This window comes from Puntigrus tetrazona, chromosome 3 (assembly GCF_018831695.1).
Source record: "Puntigrus tetrazona isolate hp1 chromosome 3, ASM1883169v1, whole genome shotgun sequence".
Classification (NCBI taxonomy): domain Eukaryota; kingdom Metazoa; phylum Chordata; class Actinopteri; order Cypriniformes; family Cyprinidae; genus Puntigrus; species Puntigrus tetrazona.
The window spans coordinates 10,541,284-10,558,793 of record NC_056701.1 but is presented as its reverse complement, the minus strand read 5'-3'; the positions used below and the strand labels follow the sequence as shown (position 1 = coordinate 10,558,793).

Sequence of the window (17,510 nt, the reverse complement as noted above, 5' to 3'; positions counted from 1 at the left end):
AAACCAATACCAGCACTGGGGCTGGTTTCAGCACATGCCCGCACTGCGACAGCTGAAAACATGAAATTGAAAAAAAGTCTTTTGTGAGTTTTGGAGACTTATTTGGCTACATTCACTAGACTAAATTTCTAAGGAGAAGATGTTGCTTGAAAGATTACTAACAGCTTCAAAGCACAGTCAGGGTATGGTTTAGTGTGAAGGAGCACTCGACGAAAATAAATAAACTTAAACTATTTTAATCCTCTTCAAACGGACAAAACAATAATACGCAGGCAGGCAGAACAAAAACCACACATATTCAACTCGACGATCGGACAAAGGTGAACTCAAACACACAGGACTTAAATATACCACATAAATACTTAAACAAGACACAGCTGAACACGATACGGCAATTAACTAAAAGTAGGTCACGCAGAACACATGGCAAAAACAACAACAAAAAGGAGTCCACGTATGACAATACCAAAAGCATACATATTTAGCCATCTTCCACTTTTTAAATGTTATATATCTGCTCATAACAAAAAACTACCTAGATAAAATGGTGGTAAAAACAAACATTATGTATGTATGTATGTTGACCTAAATCTCTCAACAGCTCATCCTTTAAAATTGCTACCACATTTATTTATATATATATATTTATTAATTTATAAAGATCATAAATGAAAATTATTTTTACTTTAATAATGACTGAGTCTTAATATGAAAAATAATTAAGTATTTTAATATATTTCTACACAAAGTGACATGTCTGTCTGCATATATCTTCATTTAATTACTTTTTTTATTTAATTATATTACATTAAAACCACTTAAATGGCAAACCTTATGAAATTAGTAGAAGGTAAGACAGCTCTTTTAATATTTAGTTTGACCTCCCGAGACTGACAATTTCTTTCACTGATCATTTAAAAAAAAAAAGAGGAAAAGAAAAGTGTTTGTATGAAATAAAACATCAACCGTCTTAAATCTTTTTTTCAGAGTGTTATGTAACGATATGCAAAGGCAGCATACACCTAAATGCATGAGCGCACACAAACACTGACAATTAGGTACATAAACAAACCCAGGTTCACTACTGAATCAGTGCGCTTAACACTGCAAATAATTCAAGCCTTCAATTAGCATTCTGTTCCTTTCTCTCTCTGTCCTCCTCCTCTCTTTTCCTCTTCTCTCGGCAGTTACATAATCTGCTGCAGAAGCTAAAAATGGACAGGTAAAGACAATTATAGCTCCACAATAGCTGCCTGACAGTGAGTCATCACGGCGTTTCATGTGTGTGTGTGTGTGCGCACGCGTGTGTGTCTGTGCGAGTGCACCACAACATTTGTCAGTATTCTGTTTTTAGCAATTCAGTCATGCATGTGCAGAACTTTTCTTTCCTGATGGATCTGGTTCAACAGTTAATCATTTGATCCTTAACTTAATTGCAAAAGGTGATTAATCGTACTTTAATGTGTTTACATATCTAAGAGAGCATTGCAGACCGACACAATGTGTTGCCATGGCGACAGGACCCAAGCTGGGGCGAGTCCCGAGGCTCTGTAATGAAAACGTCTCATTCTCTGCCTTCTCCTTCCCCCTTATTATGCCTCTTTTGCCCTTTGTAGCAGATCCAAAACATACTCTAACTTCATGAGCAAAGGGCACTTGCATGAAGAAAATGATTGCTACAGAACACTACGCACACGTGTACAGAACTTTCAGAAACCGTCCATCCAGAGGTTGTACATACCACATGATGGTAGAGATTTAGCAATTCCTACAGATTTTGCTCTGGTGGAGATTATGGTAGATGTGTCTATAAAATTATAAAAGTATAAGGGAATAATATGTGAAGTTTGGGGAATAAAGGAGTAATAATATTGGATGAGAAATCAATATGAGATAGTGTTGTTTTTTTGAGTGGGAAACCATACATTTCTGTCCATGTAATGAGTGTTTTCTCATGTGAAAAAGAATACATATTTTTCACTAAATATACTTAAATGTAACCCTAGAGCACAAAACCACATTACACAAATATATTTGCCAAAAATAAATTGTATGGGTCAGAAATTATGTTCCATTAATTTTTTTAACAAAACATATATTAAAATCTAATTTTTAAATAGTAGTATGCATTGCTAAGAACTTCATTTGGGCAGCTTTAAAGGTAATTTTCATCAATATATATATATTTTTTTGCACCCTCAGATTACAATTTATTTCTACTGTAAGTACTTTAAAACTAAGTGGTACCTATTCTAATATAATGTGGTATTTAGGCTACAACAGTCTTTTATTTGCAAGCTATTTAGTGAAAGGTTCATGGTGTAGGCCTACATTTTAAAAGACGCAAATTATTGTTTCAATTCAAACTCTCAGTAGTGTTAGGAACATGACTTGATTTGACCCAATTTGGGATGATATCAGTAACAAAAGTAACCTGACGGTCCTGAGTTAGGAACAGTGTTGCCATGTCTGTGCTTTTCTTGAAAAGCGATTGGGCTAGTTTTCAGTAGTAATTGAGTTTTGTTGTGAAAACCTGGCAACCCTGAAGGGACGTGGAGGTCCGAACGTGAACTGTTCTATGTGCAAGAAAATCTGTGTCTGTGGTGCTTAAGGTGATGACAATCTTTTTTTATGCTATAAAACAACACAGTATATGTCCACTGAAATAAAAATTAAGTATTAAGCTTTTTTTTCTGTGAACAGCTGGAAAAATATAAGCATTTTTTCTAAATGCATTGATCCTTGATGGTATATCATGCAAAGTGATAGGGGTGTTGGGAAGTTGTGACTCAACAAATAAGCTTTCATATAGCAGTTAACTTTGACTACTGAATTATGCTTTACTAGTGAATTATGAATCGTAGCAGAAACTCATTAACTCATTTCACTAGATGTCCAGTTTTGTTGTTCAGTAATTGTCATGTTTCTTTTAATAATAAAATAGTTAAAAATACCCATGTTACCCCCTTATTACCCGAACGTAACATATTGTTCTCTTATACCTACATTTACATTCTTTATAGGTTCACTATAATTACAGAAGCGTAAATAATTACAGAAACTGTAAAGTCTGTATACTTATGTAGTTCTATGTGGGTTGTTACCAATAAATAGATTGTAAATAAATAAATAAATAATTTACAATAATATTACTATTTAGCAGAGAAGAGTTAAATTTACATTGTTATAAAAATGCTGACTCCTATTAAATGTATATGAATAAAATGTAGACCCCTATTAACATTTTGAATTTACATTTTTGGATGGAATTTACAGCATAAACAGAACTAGACTGAAATAGTGTAACATAAACATGATTTAAAATCAACCAACCAACATGCAACCAAATCACATATTCACGAATTCATTCCTCCATTAACTATCAGTCAATCTATCTTTTCCATTATCACTCAAATCATCAATCACATCTACAGTATCCATCTTTAATGTGGCCATCCATTCAGTCAAACCTTTTCTTAATCAATAAATTCTTCCATCTGCAATCTATCCATGCATATCTACAATGCATCCATCATCCATTACTCATCAACAGTGATGACCTATGCTTTAATATTTCCAACCAAATCATCAATTCATCAATCCAGTGCTCAATAACCCTTATTCGCCATCTAACTGAATCATAATATTCATGAATGCATTCCTCCATCAATAATCTGTTTATCAGTTCATCCATCCATCCATCCATCCATCCATCCATCCACTGCCATCACTGTGTGTGTCGTACCTGGGCTGGTGAGTAGAGTTTCCTGGCGATGTTGGGCTCGTGGACCCCTGGGAGTGTGTTTGGGGAGTGAGGTGGAACAGTTGAGCTGGGTCCAGCCCCTGATGCCCCCCACTGCTCCTCTCGGCTCCAGACCCCCCTCCTCCGATGCAGCAGAGCGTTCCCTGGGCCAGCTCCAGTTCAATCTCCGCATCCATCTCTGCCTCCTCCTGGGCTTCTTTGTTGGAGTCGTCCAGGTGTTTCATCAGCACTGCCACGACCACATTGATGAGAACAAACTGGGCCGTGAGCACAAAGCTCACAAAGTACAGCGGAGAGATGAATTGTAGGCTGGGATTACAGGTGTATTCGCCCGGAGGGCATTCTCGAAGAGTGTCCTACAGAAGTGAAGAGAGAGTTACGATAAAGTAAGAAAATAATTCAACTTCTACCACAGTTAGTTATGTTCAATTCAGGAATACAGAATTACAATAACTTGTAACACTTCGTTTAGACCTGTTTTCATTGATGGATACACATCTTTGCCCAACACTAATACAAAGCATATATCTATATAAGTACGGAATAAAAAGGTAACACAATTCTTATTTGTATAGATATAACAACAAACTGTTGTTTAATAGCAATGCGGTTGCGCATTGAACACTTGACACCCATTTTTGAAAATAATACTAATTACATCAATCAAACACTTGCTATTAAATGATAAGACCATTTTCCATGGCCTTGACTTCCTAGAGCCGGCAGATAACCAGTACTTAGTGTGACAGCTGTCTTCCCCTTCCTCCTCTTATCATCTGCAGTTTGATTAGCATGAGCTATAGGAACAATAGGAGCAAATTCCAGCATGCCAATTTCATTCTGATTAATTTTGATAAAACATAAACGCTCTCCTTTTCCCCCATCTAAAGCAGGCTTGAGTAAGATGCAGATGGGCACAGACTCTGGCAGTAATTTTGCTTGACCACTCATGCGTGTAGTTGGGGTTCGAGGAGGCGGTGGCTTCTCTGCAGGTAAGTAAGGGCTGTTGTAATTTACAGCACTGATTACGGTGCTTTAGCTGCCAGGAAACCACTGCAAGCCTCCGTCAACCATAAAACTCACTGTGTGTGTGCCTAATGGGGGGAGCCTGTCACCCTCCATCAAACACACCCTCTAGTGTGTGCGGGGCGTTACGCATCGATATCGCGCCAATGTGTTCTCATTTATTCAGGTGCGCTTTACTACTGCGCTGAATGTGCTGAGCTGGTAGTTCCTCCATCATATACCTTTCATATAAACGCCAGGTTGGAGGGAGAGGAGATGAAACGCGGCAGGTTGTCTTTACACAGGCCGATAAGAACTCATTCCTCAAAGACATGTGTATTAGAGACAAGAACGACTCAGGAGGACGAGAAAAACAATGATGAAAGAGGCTATGATGAAATACCACATAAAGCAAAAGGAGGGATCAAGAAAAGAGCAGAAAAATGGTGAGAAAAGACTGTAACATTGTAGATTTATAAGCCGCTACCTCAAAGGACTCCTCATGGCAACCTATCCTGGTCTCTTTACTGCGGTAAAGCATCAGAAATCATAAGCGCTTTGCTTGTGAATATTTTTAAAGTGTGTAGTTGTTAGCTTCCTGTGCTTAAATGGGTACCAATCACTTAAGTTGGGCACCATTTTCCAGGGATGATTTGGTTGGCATCACTTTATGAAATAGCAGTGTTATATTTAATACAAAGAAAAGCAAGTTTTCACTTCATTCTGGGTTTTTTTGTGCGATAATGAATGCAGATACAGCATTGGAATATGTTATTTTTAATATTTTGCTGAGCAGTCTCTTCAGTGGCAGAAAGTGACAGCAGCAGTCTTCTCCGGTCTACAGTGAAACAATAAACTAAAATGAAAAAGAAATGTATTCATGTTGCTGGTGCAGTATAAGCCTAATGCAATTATGGCTCTGCTTATTATGGTCCTCAACTCCTCATATTTAAATCTAAATCATATTTGGTTTTGAGCTGCTGATCCATGCATTTATCCACTAATCTACAAAATCCTAGGAACAACAGTGGCAGATGTAGGGATGAAGATATCAAATTAAATACGTCAGCTCTCTTGAGCTTTTGAATAGGGATGAATGACTGTTGAGCTTACAAACATAAGCATTTGATGGTCAAACACATTCTAAAAATAATAATTTACCACGGTTTACACAAAAATATTAAGCAGCACAACTGTTTTCAGCATTGATAAGACATGTTTCCTGAGCAGTAAATCAGTATGAGAGTCTGAAGACTGGAGTAATGATGCTGAAAAGTCAGCTTTGCCATCAAAGGAATAAATTCCATTTTAGAATATATTAAAATAAATTAAACTGTAATAATATTCCACAATATTGCTGCTTTTACTGCATTATTTGGTAACATTTTAAAACCTTCAGTCTACTAACTGTACCTAAATGTTTTTTTTTATAATGAATTGACATTTGTAGTACTATAGCTTTTGTTTAGCTTCTTTTGTACCTTCATTATGCCGTTCCAGTTGTCACCAGTGGAAACCTGGAAGAGGGTGAGAAACGCCATGCCGAAGTTCTCAAAGGTGGCGTGCCGACTCATGCCCTCACATGGATAGTCCTCATTACACACTGTAACGAACAGACAGAGCCATAAAAAGAGTTTGTATTGTTGAAAGCAACTGAAACGTTTGGTAAAACGTTGTTATCACCTAAAAGCTTTGTCTCTGTGTTACCTATGCAGTCATGCCAAATTCAGCTTTGAATTCAGAAGAATTGAACAGACAGAAAACCATTGAGGTAGAGAGAGAAAGGACTTGGAATGAAAATAGGCATCAAAAGGAGTAAAATATGAGTAGTATGTGTTTACCCAGCTCTCCAAACAACTCCACCCCCAGTGCAGCATAAATGAAGAACAGCAGCATGAAGAGGAGGCCAAGGTTCCCCACCTGAAAGACACCAATCAAGACTGAAACCGGCGCACATGCACTCAACCTTGACACAAAATACAGCAAAGCATGCTGTGGTGCATCTACACTGAATCATTTAGCAGACACTTATCCATTGAAATAACAATTAAAGGTCAGTAACGGTAGCACCTAGTAGGCAAAATATTAAAATCTTTAAAACTTTAAATGGAGCTGCCCTGTATTCAATAAAAAATATATTTTTTTGGCTTTTTTATGCTTTGAAGAATATAGATTCCAATTCCAAGTAAAACACCTTTACCCTCACATTAACCGCACAGTTCCTTAAATAAAACATACATTATCTCTCGTTTTATGTTTAAACCTTATTTAAAACTTATAACTATATTTATGCTTTAAAATAACAAAAAATACAATCTCATTTTTTGTGTAGTTTTTACTTCTCATGTATATATATATATATATATATATATATATATATATATATATATATATATATATATATATATATATATATATATATATATATATATATATATATATATATATATATATATATATGTTTATACATTTTACTCTAAAAAGAAAGGTGAATAATTATTAAGATAATGATTTTTCGAAATGTTTCTACGATGGAACTTTACCCTGAGGTGTAATACAGATGGAAGAAGTGTCTGGAACAAATGTAACAATAACAAAAAGCAGCATAATGTACATTTTAATGTCCCTGCACTTTGAGTCTCTCAGTAAACACAGTCTGTACCTGTTCCCCTGCAGCAAAATGAACAGAACAAATTTGCGATTTAACAAAAAGCTCATAAATGATGGATGGAAGCAGCGGTCATGTCAGAGGTACAGCTCTGGGAACAGAATTAACTCTCTTAATGGAGCAAATGAACTGTATCCTTATGTGGCCAGAGCAAGGCTCTTCACACTAACGCTAACACACTAGCCTGTCAACAATATGTGTTTGGGAGTGTGTCCACTACAGCACAGGCATCTCAAAACTAAAAAAAGAGAGGAGATAAAACCAAAGGCGACAATGAATATGGCACAGGCGCTAACAGCTAGTCTAAAGTGCTGGTAATTAAGAAAACAGTGTGAGGGAGCTATAAACGTGCAAAATGGTGAATAAAACAATCAGCTTAGATCGCATTAATGTAATTTGTATAGTTACATGATGCGGCTGGCCGTGTCGTTTTATGCAGCATGCCAGCGGGTATGATAAAACAACAGCTGAGCTTTATTACCATTTAATGCTAAGTAATGGCCTATCAAACCTACAAACCAATGCTACAAAACAACAAAGACATTCTGGAATTCTTGCTCTAAGAAGTTGGGGGAAACGTTATGGCATAATGGAACCAAGCTGTGAGTATAGAAGCTGCAAAACTGCTTTATTCTTTCTATTCCTAAAGTGAGCATCTCAGGCAAATCTTGAATGAGCCTGTAATGGTATGACCGGAAGTGTTTCACAAGCCTGTGATGCACAAAACAATGGTTAGGCAGCTTACAAAAAACTATAGTAATGTGTTCGTCTCAAGATGGCAAATTCACACTGTGTGATATATATTGTGGTACTAATTGAATAAAAAATGCATTCTCGGTGAGTGAAAGAGACTTCGTACAGATTGTACAGAATCCAGACTTTTGAAAAATTGTGTACATCTTTGGCTTAAGGCATGCCTACTGCAAAACGTAATCTATCATTTATTTATAATTTATAAACATAAAGTCAGCAGCAAGGTTATCTTCATGGCAAAAATAAAGTAAATTTGTCAAACATCACTTGTATATGTCATTTGTAAATCACTAAATGAATATATTTAAAGGTAGCAAATAAAAACATTTAACATTAACACACTACATTCAGGTGATCCTTTTTTAAATAAACCAGTTAAGCATATCTCTAAGGAAAAATATAGTGTACTTATACTTAAAAACTACAGTCCTGAAAAATACGTTTACCCAAAACTAAATCTATAACATAATCTAGGACCATAAGAAAGTTAAATAATATAGGCTAAACTATAAAAGCCAATCTGAACCCTACAGGGAATGAGCAGTACCTCTAAGAGAGTTGTAAAGGAAATGCAAGGGTGTACTAAATAAGAACTGCGTTGTGGGACTGAGTGCTTGAGTGGCTCTTTAATCAGCTGCTGCGTTAATTACCTCACAGATGCCATGGGGATAAGACATTGGGCCCAGCAGTAATGAACAAGGGATCGATACCCACAGAGGAGTGACGCTTTACTCCACCCTGGAGATGTCTAGCCAGCAGCTCTCTCCTCAAGCAGTCACCACTCTGTGACCACTTAGACAGCAACAGTGTTCCGTGTATTTGATTATGAAAGTGTTTGGATTGCTCTATGAAGTGTGTGTGTGTGTATGTGAACTGCTTTCTTTTCACATTACCTGCCATCTTTCTTCAAACTATTCCTCTTGTATGCTGGGCGATCAAAATTATGGATTCAACTTCTTCTTCAGGATTATTTGACTCATTCCTTTTTCATATGACTTTTTTATTTGATTTTATCTTGTGCTTTAAAGCTACCTTTAAAGGTGTGATATAAAAATAAAGTTTATTACTAATGTATCCCAGTTTAAAAGCCATGAACAAGAATATGTGTGTGAGTGTGTGCACGCAAAAGCAGGTACTTTATTCTCGCTTTGGGGTTATTATGCGCCCTGAGCGAGCTTGTGTTTCCTATGAATCACCAAATTTCATGGGCCAATGAGCAGCCTGTTCTTGTTGTCGACACTGCTTGGATGACTTTCTCTTGTCGAGCCAAAATATGACTAAAAGGGGGTGGGGTGACAATGCAGTGCTTCATCAGGGAGGTTCGTAGTGGTATTATCACCTGTGGCAGGGCTTGAACTACCGTATCCAGCAGCGCTCTCATTCCCGTGGCCATCTTTAACAGCTTTAGCACTGTCAGAGAGAGTGAGAAAGAGAGAGTTACAGAGAGTTCAACAAGACAGCTCAGTGTGTGTGTGTGCCTGTCTATGAGGCGTTGATCACTTCAGAAGAAGAAAAACAAAGAGCGTGATAACAGACAAGGAACCCCCCTCCCCCTCCCACCTTGGTTTAATTCCAGCCTAAACGGCTAATGAGGAGAGAAGGAAAAGGTCAGGGCTAAAATTAAACCCTCACACTGCCGCCTCTCCCCGTACAGATGTAGAGTGATGGCACACTGACTCAGTGATGGCTGTGGACAACAGCAGGATTAAATACCAGATTAAACTCCAGACAAACAGATCAATCCTAAATAATACAGCACCACTGACCTGTGCAAAATACCATTTTGGCATGATGGAGTCGATATTTCTAAGGCTCGTATTGGGTAATGAGGCGAACGTAAGACTCATTGGCTATTAGGGGCTTATCAACACACGGGCCACTGATCAGGTGTTAGAGGCAAATGGGGAGGAGAAAATGAGAGATTTGGGGAGACAAATTGTATTTGGTGCTAGAGTATTAAAGCAACTTTTCATAACAATATTCTGTACATGAAGGGAGCTCATTTGTATTTCAGGCTGGATGGTTGATTAAATGATTAAACGTCGAGCTGAGACAGGAAATAAAGCCGTTTGATCTGATCTGGAGGACACTGCAGACTAAATAAATTGATTTTTAGCATTTATTACGACAACAGATAAAAAAAGAGATTGGCCGATATACTAAAACACATTTGGTGCTTATGTGGGGGATCAAGCTCGAATCTGGCTTGCAACATTTACCAAGCTCATTCCTCCTCTCATTCCCCATCATTTCCTGTTCCTTTGCCACTTGCCACTCAATAAAAGTGATAAAGGGCTAAAAATAAATAAAAGAAAGATAACAGCCGGGAGAGTAATGGCTGTGGTGTGTGACAATAAGCACTCACTGAGATTATGGCAGAATGGATGTATGGCAGAACCAATTCTAAGATTTTAGTCTTATCTTAACATGAGTTGTGGGTTAGAAAAATATTTCTTGCTTTAGAAGCAAGAGGTTTAACTTGCTCCACTGATATTCGAATAAACCAATCATATTGCAGGTATATATATATGTTAGACGTATATCAGTTCATTACAGTATATACATATATAAAAATAAATAAATAAATAAATAAATATATATACTTTTTTTTTTTTTAAAGTAGTCAACATCTGAAGATCCTAAGACAAGAACACATTTTGGTTTCAGGTTCTAGGACAACTTTGATGAAAGGTTTTGAGCCATTTCAAATGTTGACTACTTTATATACATACATACAAAAAAACATCTTACTTTTTATTTGATACTTTTATTTAGTTTTTTTTATTTTATTTGATAATTTTATAATATACGTACATAAACAGAAAAATCTAGGCAAACTAGTTAAATGAACTAATCAGACTAATCAACTAATTAAAAAGCTGTGGGACGCCTGTTCAACCATCATGACCCCTTCTTGTTGACAATTCACAGTAAAAAAAAAAAAAGGTATGGTATCTTATTGAAATCTCTGTTTTTGGCAAGCATGAGGAAAGATCATATAATTACATATTTTAAGGGGTCTGACAGTTTAATTATGTATTTAGAGGTGCTAAAACTTCGGGCAGCAGCTATGATGAGTGCTGTGAGCCAGTGGTCAATGTCTGTGTTTATATGACTAACCACGTGCGATACGCAGGACCCTCATGATGCGTATGATGGTGGGGTTGATGGGCAGAGCAGCACTGATCTCGATCTCCTCCAACGTGATGCCCATGACTGACAGCAGCACTATAGCCAAATCCAGCTGGTTCCATCTGCGCACATTCACAAGGGACAGATTTGCTCAGTTATGGAAAAATTCAACTTTTATGAACTCTGAATTCAACCTTCCCCTCTAGTTTCCTTTTACTTTGGTCATTTATTCCTCCAGAGAGGTGGCTTAAAAGAAATTAACATTTGAAGCTCGTTCTAGTCAAACAGGCGGCTTGGGACCTGAATTGTTGCTGGGGACCACTTAATAACACCCAATTAGGGAGAATTAAGGACCCACTCCAGCATAGGTGACCTCATTCGCTAATGCAGGACGAGGGACGGCTGGTTTTTACACTCCAGCACAAATCACAGTCGCCCACATCTGCGGTGCTGGAACCAGCCACGGCACACCTGTCTGCGCACACACCTCTGCCATCCAGCTCGTAATTGTGACCTAGTTAAGAGTCACGGAGAGCTACGACAATAAATAATGGCTTGTTGAAAGCTTTCTGGTGTCAGACCCGAATATGCGTGAATAAAAAAGACAAAGTGCACTGCGGTCTACGCTTGGATTTTTTATACTCTTTTAAATGGGTCAATACCATATATTCTAATAAAGCTACAAAATGCCAGGATGTTTACACCCTGTGCTTGCTCAATGCACCTTGATACATGTCAGTATTAGTTTATGACAAGCCAGAGGAACCGCTCTTGTAAGCAGCCTAATGATAAGTAGGAGTTCTATTAGGGAAACAAACACATGAGAGAGATTTCATTAAGCCCTTGAGACAAATAACCACGTTTGCTCTCGCTTTTCACTGTAGTCTGCTGCGCTTTGCTGTATTAACATCACGCAGGGCTAATTTCATTTCTATCTGCGCCACCAATGCAACAGCAGATGCAACGTTTTGCCAATAACTCACCCTCTGGTGAATCTAGAGAACAAACTAAGAGGATTCGGTCAGGTGGAATCGACATCTAATGAATTCATTAAATCAATTAGCAATCGCAGGATAGGAAACGTGAGGAGATGAAAGGTGAGAAGGGGAATGAACTGAATACCTGTCTTTGAAGAAACGTCGGAAGCCAAACGCGATGAGCTTCAGGACAGCCTCCAGCACAAAGGTGCTGGTGAAGAAATAATTACAGTACTTGAGTGCGATCTCCAGAGACTGGAGGGGGGTACGGAAGGAGAGGAAGTCAGAGAGACAGAGGAAGAGAACAAGAGAGGTGTGAATGATTAAAAGACTTTCGCCTCGGGTTAATAAAGTCAGCTAAACCAGTCATTTTTACATTAGCGACATAACAATATCAAGTATTCTACGAATGTTCAGGTAAAGCTTAATATATCAAGACAAGCTGCATGCATTGATCAGACTGTAAGTGTATTCAGAGAAGAGTTTCTCAAATTCATGGACCCTCAGGGTGTCAAATCGCTAGTGGTACTGTGGGATATTTCGGAATTGTGAACAAAAATAGTCTCACAGAAAACAAGGAGGCAAAGCCAAATCAGCAATGATGGCTGTATATATATGCATACAGTCATGTGAAAAAGAAAGAGCACACTACATAGTTTTCAATATGAGGACATAATAAAAAAATCATATGTTCCTTGGCAGGTCTTAAAACAACACAAGATGCCACACCATGAAATCTAAGCCAATATGGAAAAGCTGTGGGTGACCAACTAAGGACCTTAACATAGGAATTAAGCGGCTGAATAACAGTCAGACAATGCTAATTAAATACCTTTGATTAACTGATCATCAGTAAGTGTGAGCACATCTATAAAAGAAGCAGTTTTGGAGCCTTTAGGTGTGTGTTACCAAAATGCCAAAGAGGAAAGACATCAGCAATGATATTAGAGAAGCAATGGCTGCTGGGAAGAGTAATATGGCCATTTGCAAACAATTTGAAGTCCATCGTTCCAGAGTGATGAAAATTATTCACAAGTGGAAGACATTCAAGATCAATCTTCCCAGGAGTGGATGTCCCAGAATATTGACACCATTGTTAGGCCGTACAACTCTCTGACAAATTGCAGACAACCCAGGAGGTACACCTTAGCCTCTACAGGCCTCAGTTAACATGTGCAATGATGAAGTTTGTGACACTACAATTAGAAAAGGACCAGAAAAGTATGTATGGCATGTTTTGGTTTGCCAAAAGAAAGCTTCTTCTATCTAAAAAGAACAGTGCAGTGTAGCTTATTTTGGAAAGAAAGTTGCATCTGAACAAACTACAAGATATCTCAAACATATCAATGTGGAGAAGTTTGGACCTAATGCATTTAGTGAAAGCCAAAAGAGATTATAAGCACAAACATCTCATACCAAAAGTCAAGCATGTTGGTGATTTTGGGCTTGTTTTGTAGCCAGAGGACCTGGGCACCTCACAAACACTGAGTCCACCATGAACTACTCTGTATACCACAGTATTTCAGAGTCAAATTTGTCCAACAGCTAAAGCCTGGCAAAAAAATAGGTCTGCAACAGGACAATGATCCCAAGAACACCAGCAAATCTACAACAGAGTGGCTAAAAAGAAAAGACTCTTAGAGCTGTGCATAAACAAATGCCCACAAATAAACGGGAGTAACGTTGTAAAGAAGTGTGGGCCAAATTTCCTCAAGAATAATTTGAAAGACTGATAAAGTCATACAGAAAATTACTTCAAGATACTGCTGCTAAAATGGATCCTGAGTTTTTCAGCTTCTTATTGGATTTATTCTTGCTAAATAAACACAGTATGATATGCCACGTGTTGTTGTTCATGTGCTGATTTTATTTTCCAAATTTTAGGACCTGCTAAGGATCAGGTGATTTTTTTTATTATGTCCTGGAATTCAACAGTTCAATAGTAATTTTCAACAGTAATAAATATATATTTTTAGAGAATGAGGTCTGAATTTGATCTTACATGAGGCTGGCTGTAGTGCTCCAGAGACATAGTCACAACATTTACACAGATGATGAAGGTGATGAAGATGTCCAGGTAGTGACTGGTGCACAGGGTGTGGATCATCAGCCGCACATGACTGTAACTGGCATAGTAGGGCAACTTCTGGGCCTCTAAAGGGAAACAAAAAGATCAGTTCAGAATGAGCAACTTTTGACAATATATCAAGCTGAAGGGTGTAAAGTCAACAAATAGAATTCAAACAGGTTTCAGTGGACACTAGAATAACACACAACCACGTAGTCCCTCGCCCTCTGATTTAGCCAATGTTGCTAGCTGTGTGGCTCAAACAAAAAGATACATTTTTCGATAGCACTACAGAGGCATACTCTACACTGCCGGATTACTTATAATAATCTCTGCACATTAGATTAGGACAAGAGAATATTTTACCATCAACATGTTCTACAATTTTTATATGTGATGAAAAGGCTAATCTCTGGTCCGTAAACTAGATTTGTTTTCTGCAGAGGAAAGATGCATCACAGAACACACCTGTGCGGTCTTTCCATCTGGCTAATGTTATTATGAGATGTCTAGAGAATTAAACCGGTTGTTCAGCATATCATGTGCAAATCAAATCATCTCTTTTTATTTACACTCTTTTTCATTTCACTGCACTCCATCCTTTCCTCTCCGTCCCAGATGGATTTCCGTCTCCTCTCTGTGGAACTGGTATGGCCAGTAGGGTCAGTGATGCTTTTGATTAATTTTATTAATTCATTCATTCTTTTTTATGCTTTTTTTGCAGTGTTTATTCGATCTTCGTGAATTACCGTAGGCAAAATAAATATCTAAATTAATTTAGCATGATAAGAGGGTCTTTCCTGAACTAAAGGCCTGTTCTTCATTGTTATTACTCTTTTATTAACAAGACCCTTTTGGACGGCACATGCTTCCTGTCTCTCATCTCTTTTCATCTTTCTTACTCCGTCTCTTTTTCTCCATGCGTCTCAGGCGCTTCTCCTCTCTCCTCTTGGCCTCCTCCACCTCCTGGTGCTGTCGGCACTTGTGGAAGTTCTCCACCACCACTCCAACAAACATGTTCAGTACGAAGAAACTGACGATCAGGAGAAAGGAGATGAAGTACAGCAGCATCCAGGGGTTGTTATTGGTTATGGGCTGAAAATGAAGAGACAGAAAGAAGGGAGAAATAAAGAGTAAGGCACAAAATACATACGCTTGATTTTCAAAAGTAAATGTGAATGGCAACTTTGTTTCAGGTATAACTGACTTCCCTAGCACAAACCGGGCAGGAAGGGTTATTTATCAAGGTTTGGCTAGAACAATGAGGAACAATAATAACAATGCTTTTCTTCACAAGTACTATTTAAAACGACACAAGAAACCGGTCAGAACAGGGAGCTGCCTAAAATTTAATTTAACAAGATAATCAACACAGCCTTGTGTAATACAGACACTCATAAGCTTGAGGGAAATTGGTCAAATTATGGTAAAGTGAACTTGGGTGCAGCTTTTACTTGGTTGCTTAGCAGCAGTGTGGAGCGAAACAAAGACGCCAAAGTCTAAATTAGCTCATTGTAAAACATGGGATGAGAAAGCACACGGTACTCTGCACATTTCCATCTGCTTCTACACATAGATTATATCCTGCAGTGGACTCTGGTGTGACAGAAATGATGCAGTGGGGAAATTACACATGCCATTTAATCCATGAGTTTTTTTTCCGTCCTGTGTTTGACTCCCTAGAGATGCTGGGCTCTTCCAGTGAGAGGGTCTGGCTGCAGGCCTACACTTAATCATTATGTGCCGGTCCCTAACTGATGCAAGCTCACTGCTTTCTGAATCGAGGACTCTTGAAAGTCATTGTTTTTAGCTTCTGAGCCAAAAGCCTGTTAGTATTCATGAAGCTGATTGTGTGTATTCGGGATTAAATATTCACTGTTGAGCGCTTATTCCTTAAAGCTCTTTATTTTAGTTTAAAAAGAAACTGACTTTTGTTTGGCTCAGAGACCTTTTAACACTTAATAAGTATGAAAATAACTAATTCGGAAAATGAATTACATTTTTTACAAAGTTGTTAAAGCTTACTTGTAGTATCTTTGAATTCTTTGAAAGGAAATGTATAAAATATCTTAATGGAACATGATCTTTACCTAATATCCTAATGATGAAGAAAAATCTATAATTTTGTTGCTATTGCAACAAATATACCAATGCTATACTTACGACTGGTTTTGTGGTGCAGGCTCACGTATTTATTTCAGCTTTATTTAAATTCTTTAAACCCTAGGTATTTTATAAAGATATGTGTGTTTTTATTTGTACTTTAAAAAGTCTGTATAAATATGGCTGCTTTGGGTTAACACAGAGAGAACTATGAGAACACTAAGCGCGATGGTTTACTGTTATAACAATATGCAAATGTATTACAACATCCATATGACATTGAAAAAGCCCCATTTATATTCATCAGGTTAGTATCATCAGTATAAACATGTTACATGAAGCGCATTACCTGCTGGTCCACTGCCACTGCATCCAAACCATGATACATGATGTTGACCCAACCGTCCTTTGAGGCCAACACAAACAGGGACATCAGAGCCTGTAAAACATAAACACACTTTCATACGAGCACATGCAAGGACACCCAGAAGTAAGGAGAAGGGTGGAGAGACAAGCGGGAAAAAGAGAGATAGATGAGGGTTGAACAGACAAATATGGAGCAAGGACAGATAGACAACAACATGATGTAAAGAAGAGGCCATACTGGTATTGATGCATCGAACAAAGCAACAAATTGAGTTACTCGGTATTTGGTATTTTGTGAATCTGTCATGTAATTTGATAAGCCCTGTCAGAGAACAAACTAACCTGCCCCAAGTTGTCAAAGTTGTACTTGTGATGGACCCACTTATAATTGGCCAAGAGGCAGTCAGACTTGTTGGTGATGTTTTTGACATCCAGGCCCAAGCAGTAGTAGAACTTGCCTTTGAAAAGCTGTTGAGGCAAAAGAAATGGCACACACTTCATGTCACTCAACGCCACACTACTCAAGCATCTCTTTAATAAAACTGTCAGAGCAGAGGATATTTGAAAGAAAAAGGGTGTTATGAAAGGGGGCTAGGATAGAATAAGAAAACATTTTCTATGAAGAAAAGAACAAGATGTGGCACTGAAAGGGAATAAGAACTAATAATGAACACA

At 37.8% G+C, this 17,510-nt stretch overlaps 1 protein-coding gene across 1 annotated transcript in view; it reads right to left on the bottom strand.

Moving 5' to 3' along the window:
- The window catches only part of cacna1ia (calcium voltage-gated channel subunit alpha1 Ia), a 148,482-nt gene that overhangs the window by 12,434 nt on the left and 118,538 nt on the right, over positions 1-17,510 (bottom strand). Inside the window, 11 exon segments of the mRNA XM_043235654.1 lie at positions 3,746-3,849; positions 3,852-4,119; positions 6,250-6,371; positions 6,610-6,688; positions 9,529-9,599; positions 11,310-11,443; positions 12,444-12,553; positions 14,301-14,452; positions 15,269-15,461; positions 16,819-16,908; positions 17,178-17,303. Coding sequence (XP_043091589.1) covers positions 3,746-3,849; positions 3,852-4,119; positions 6,250-6,371; positions 6,610-6,688; positions 9,529-9,599; positions 11,310-11,443; positions 12,444-12,553; positions 14,301-14,452; positions 15,269-15,461; positions 16,819-16,908; positions 17,178-17,303 — 1,449 coding nt within the window.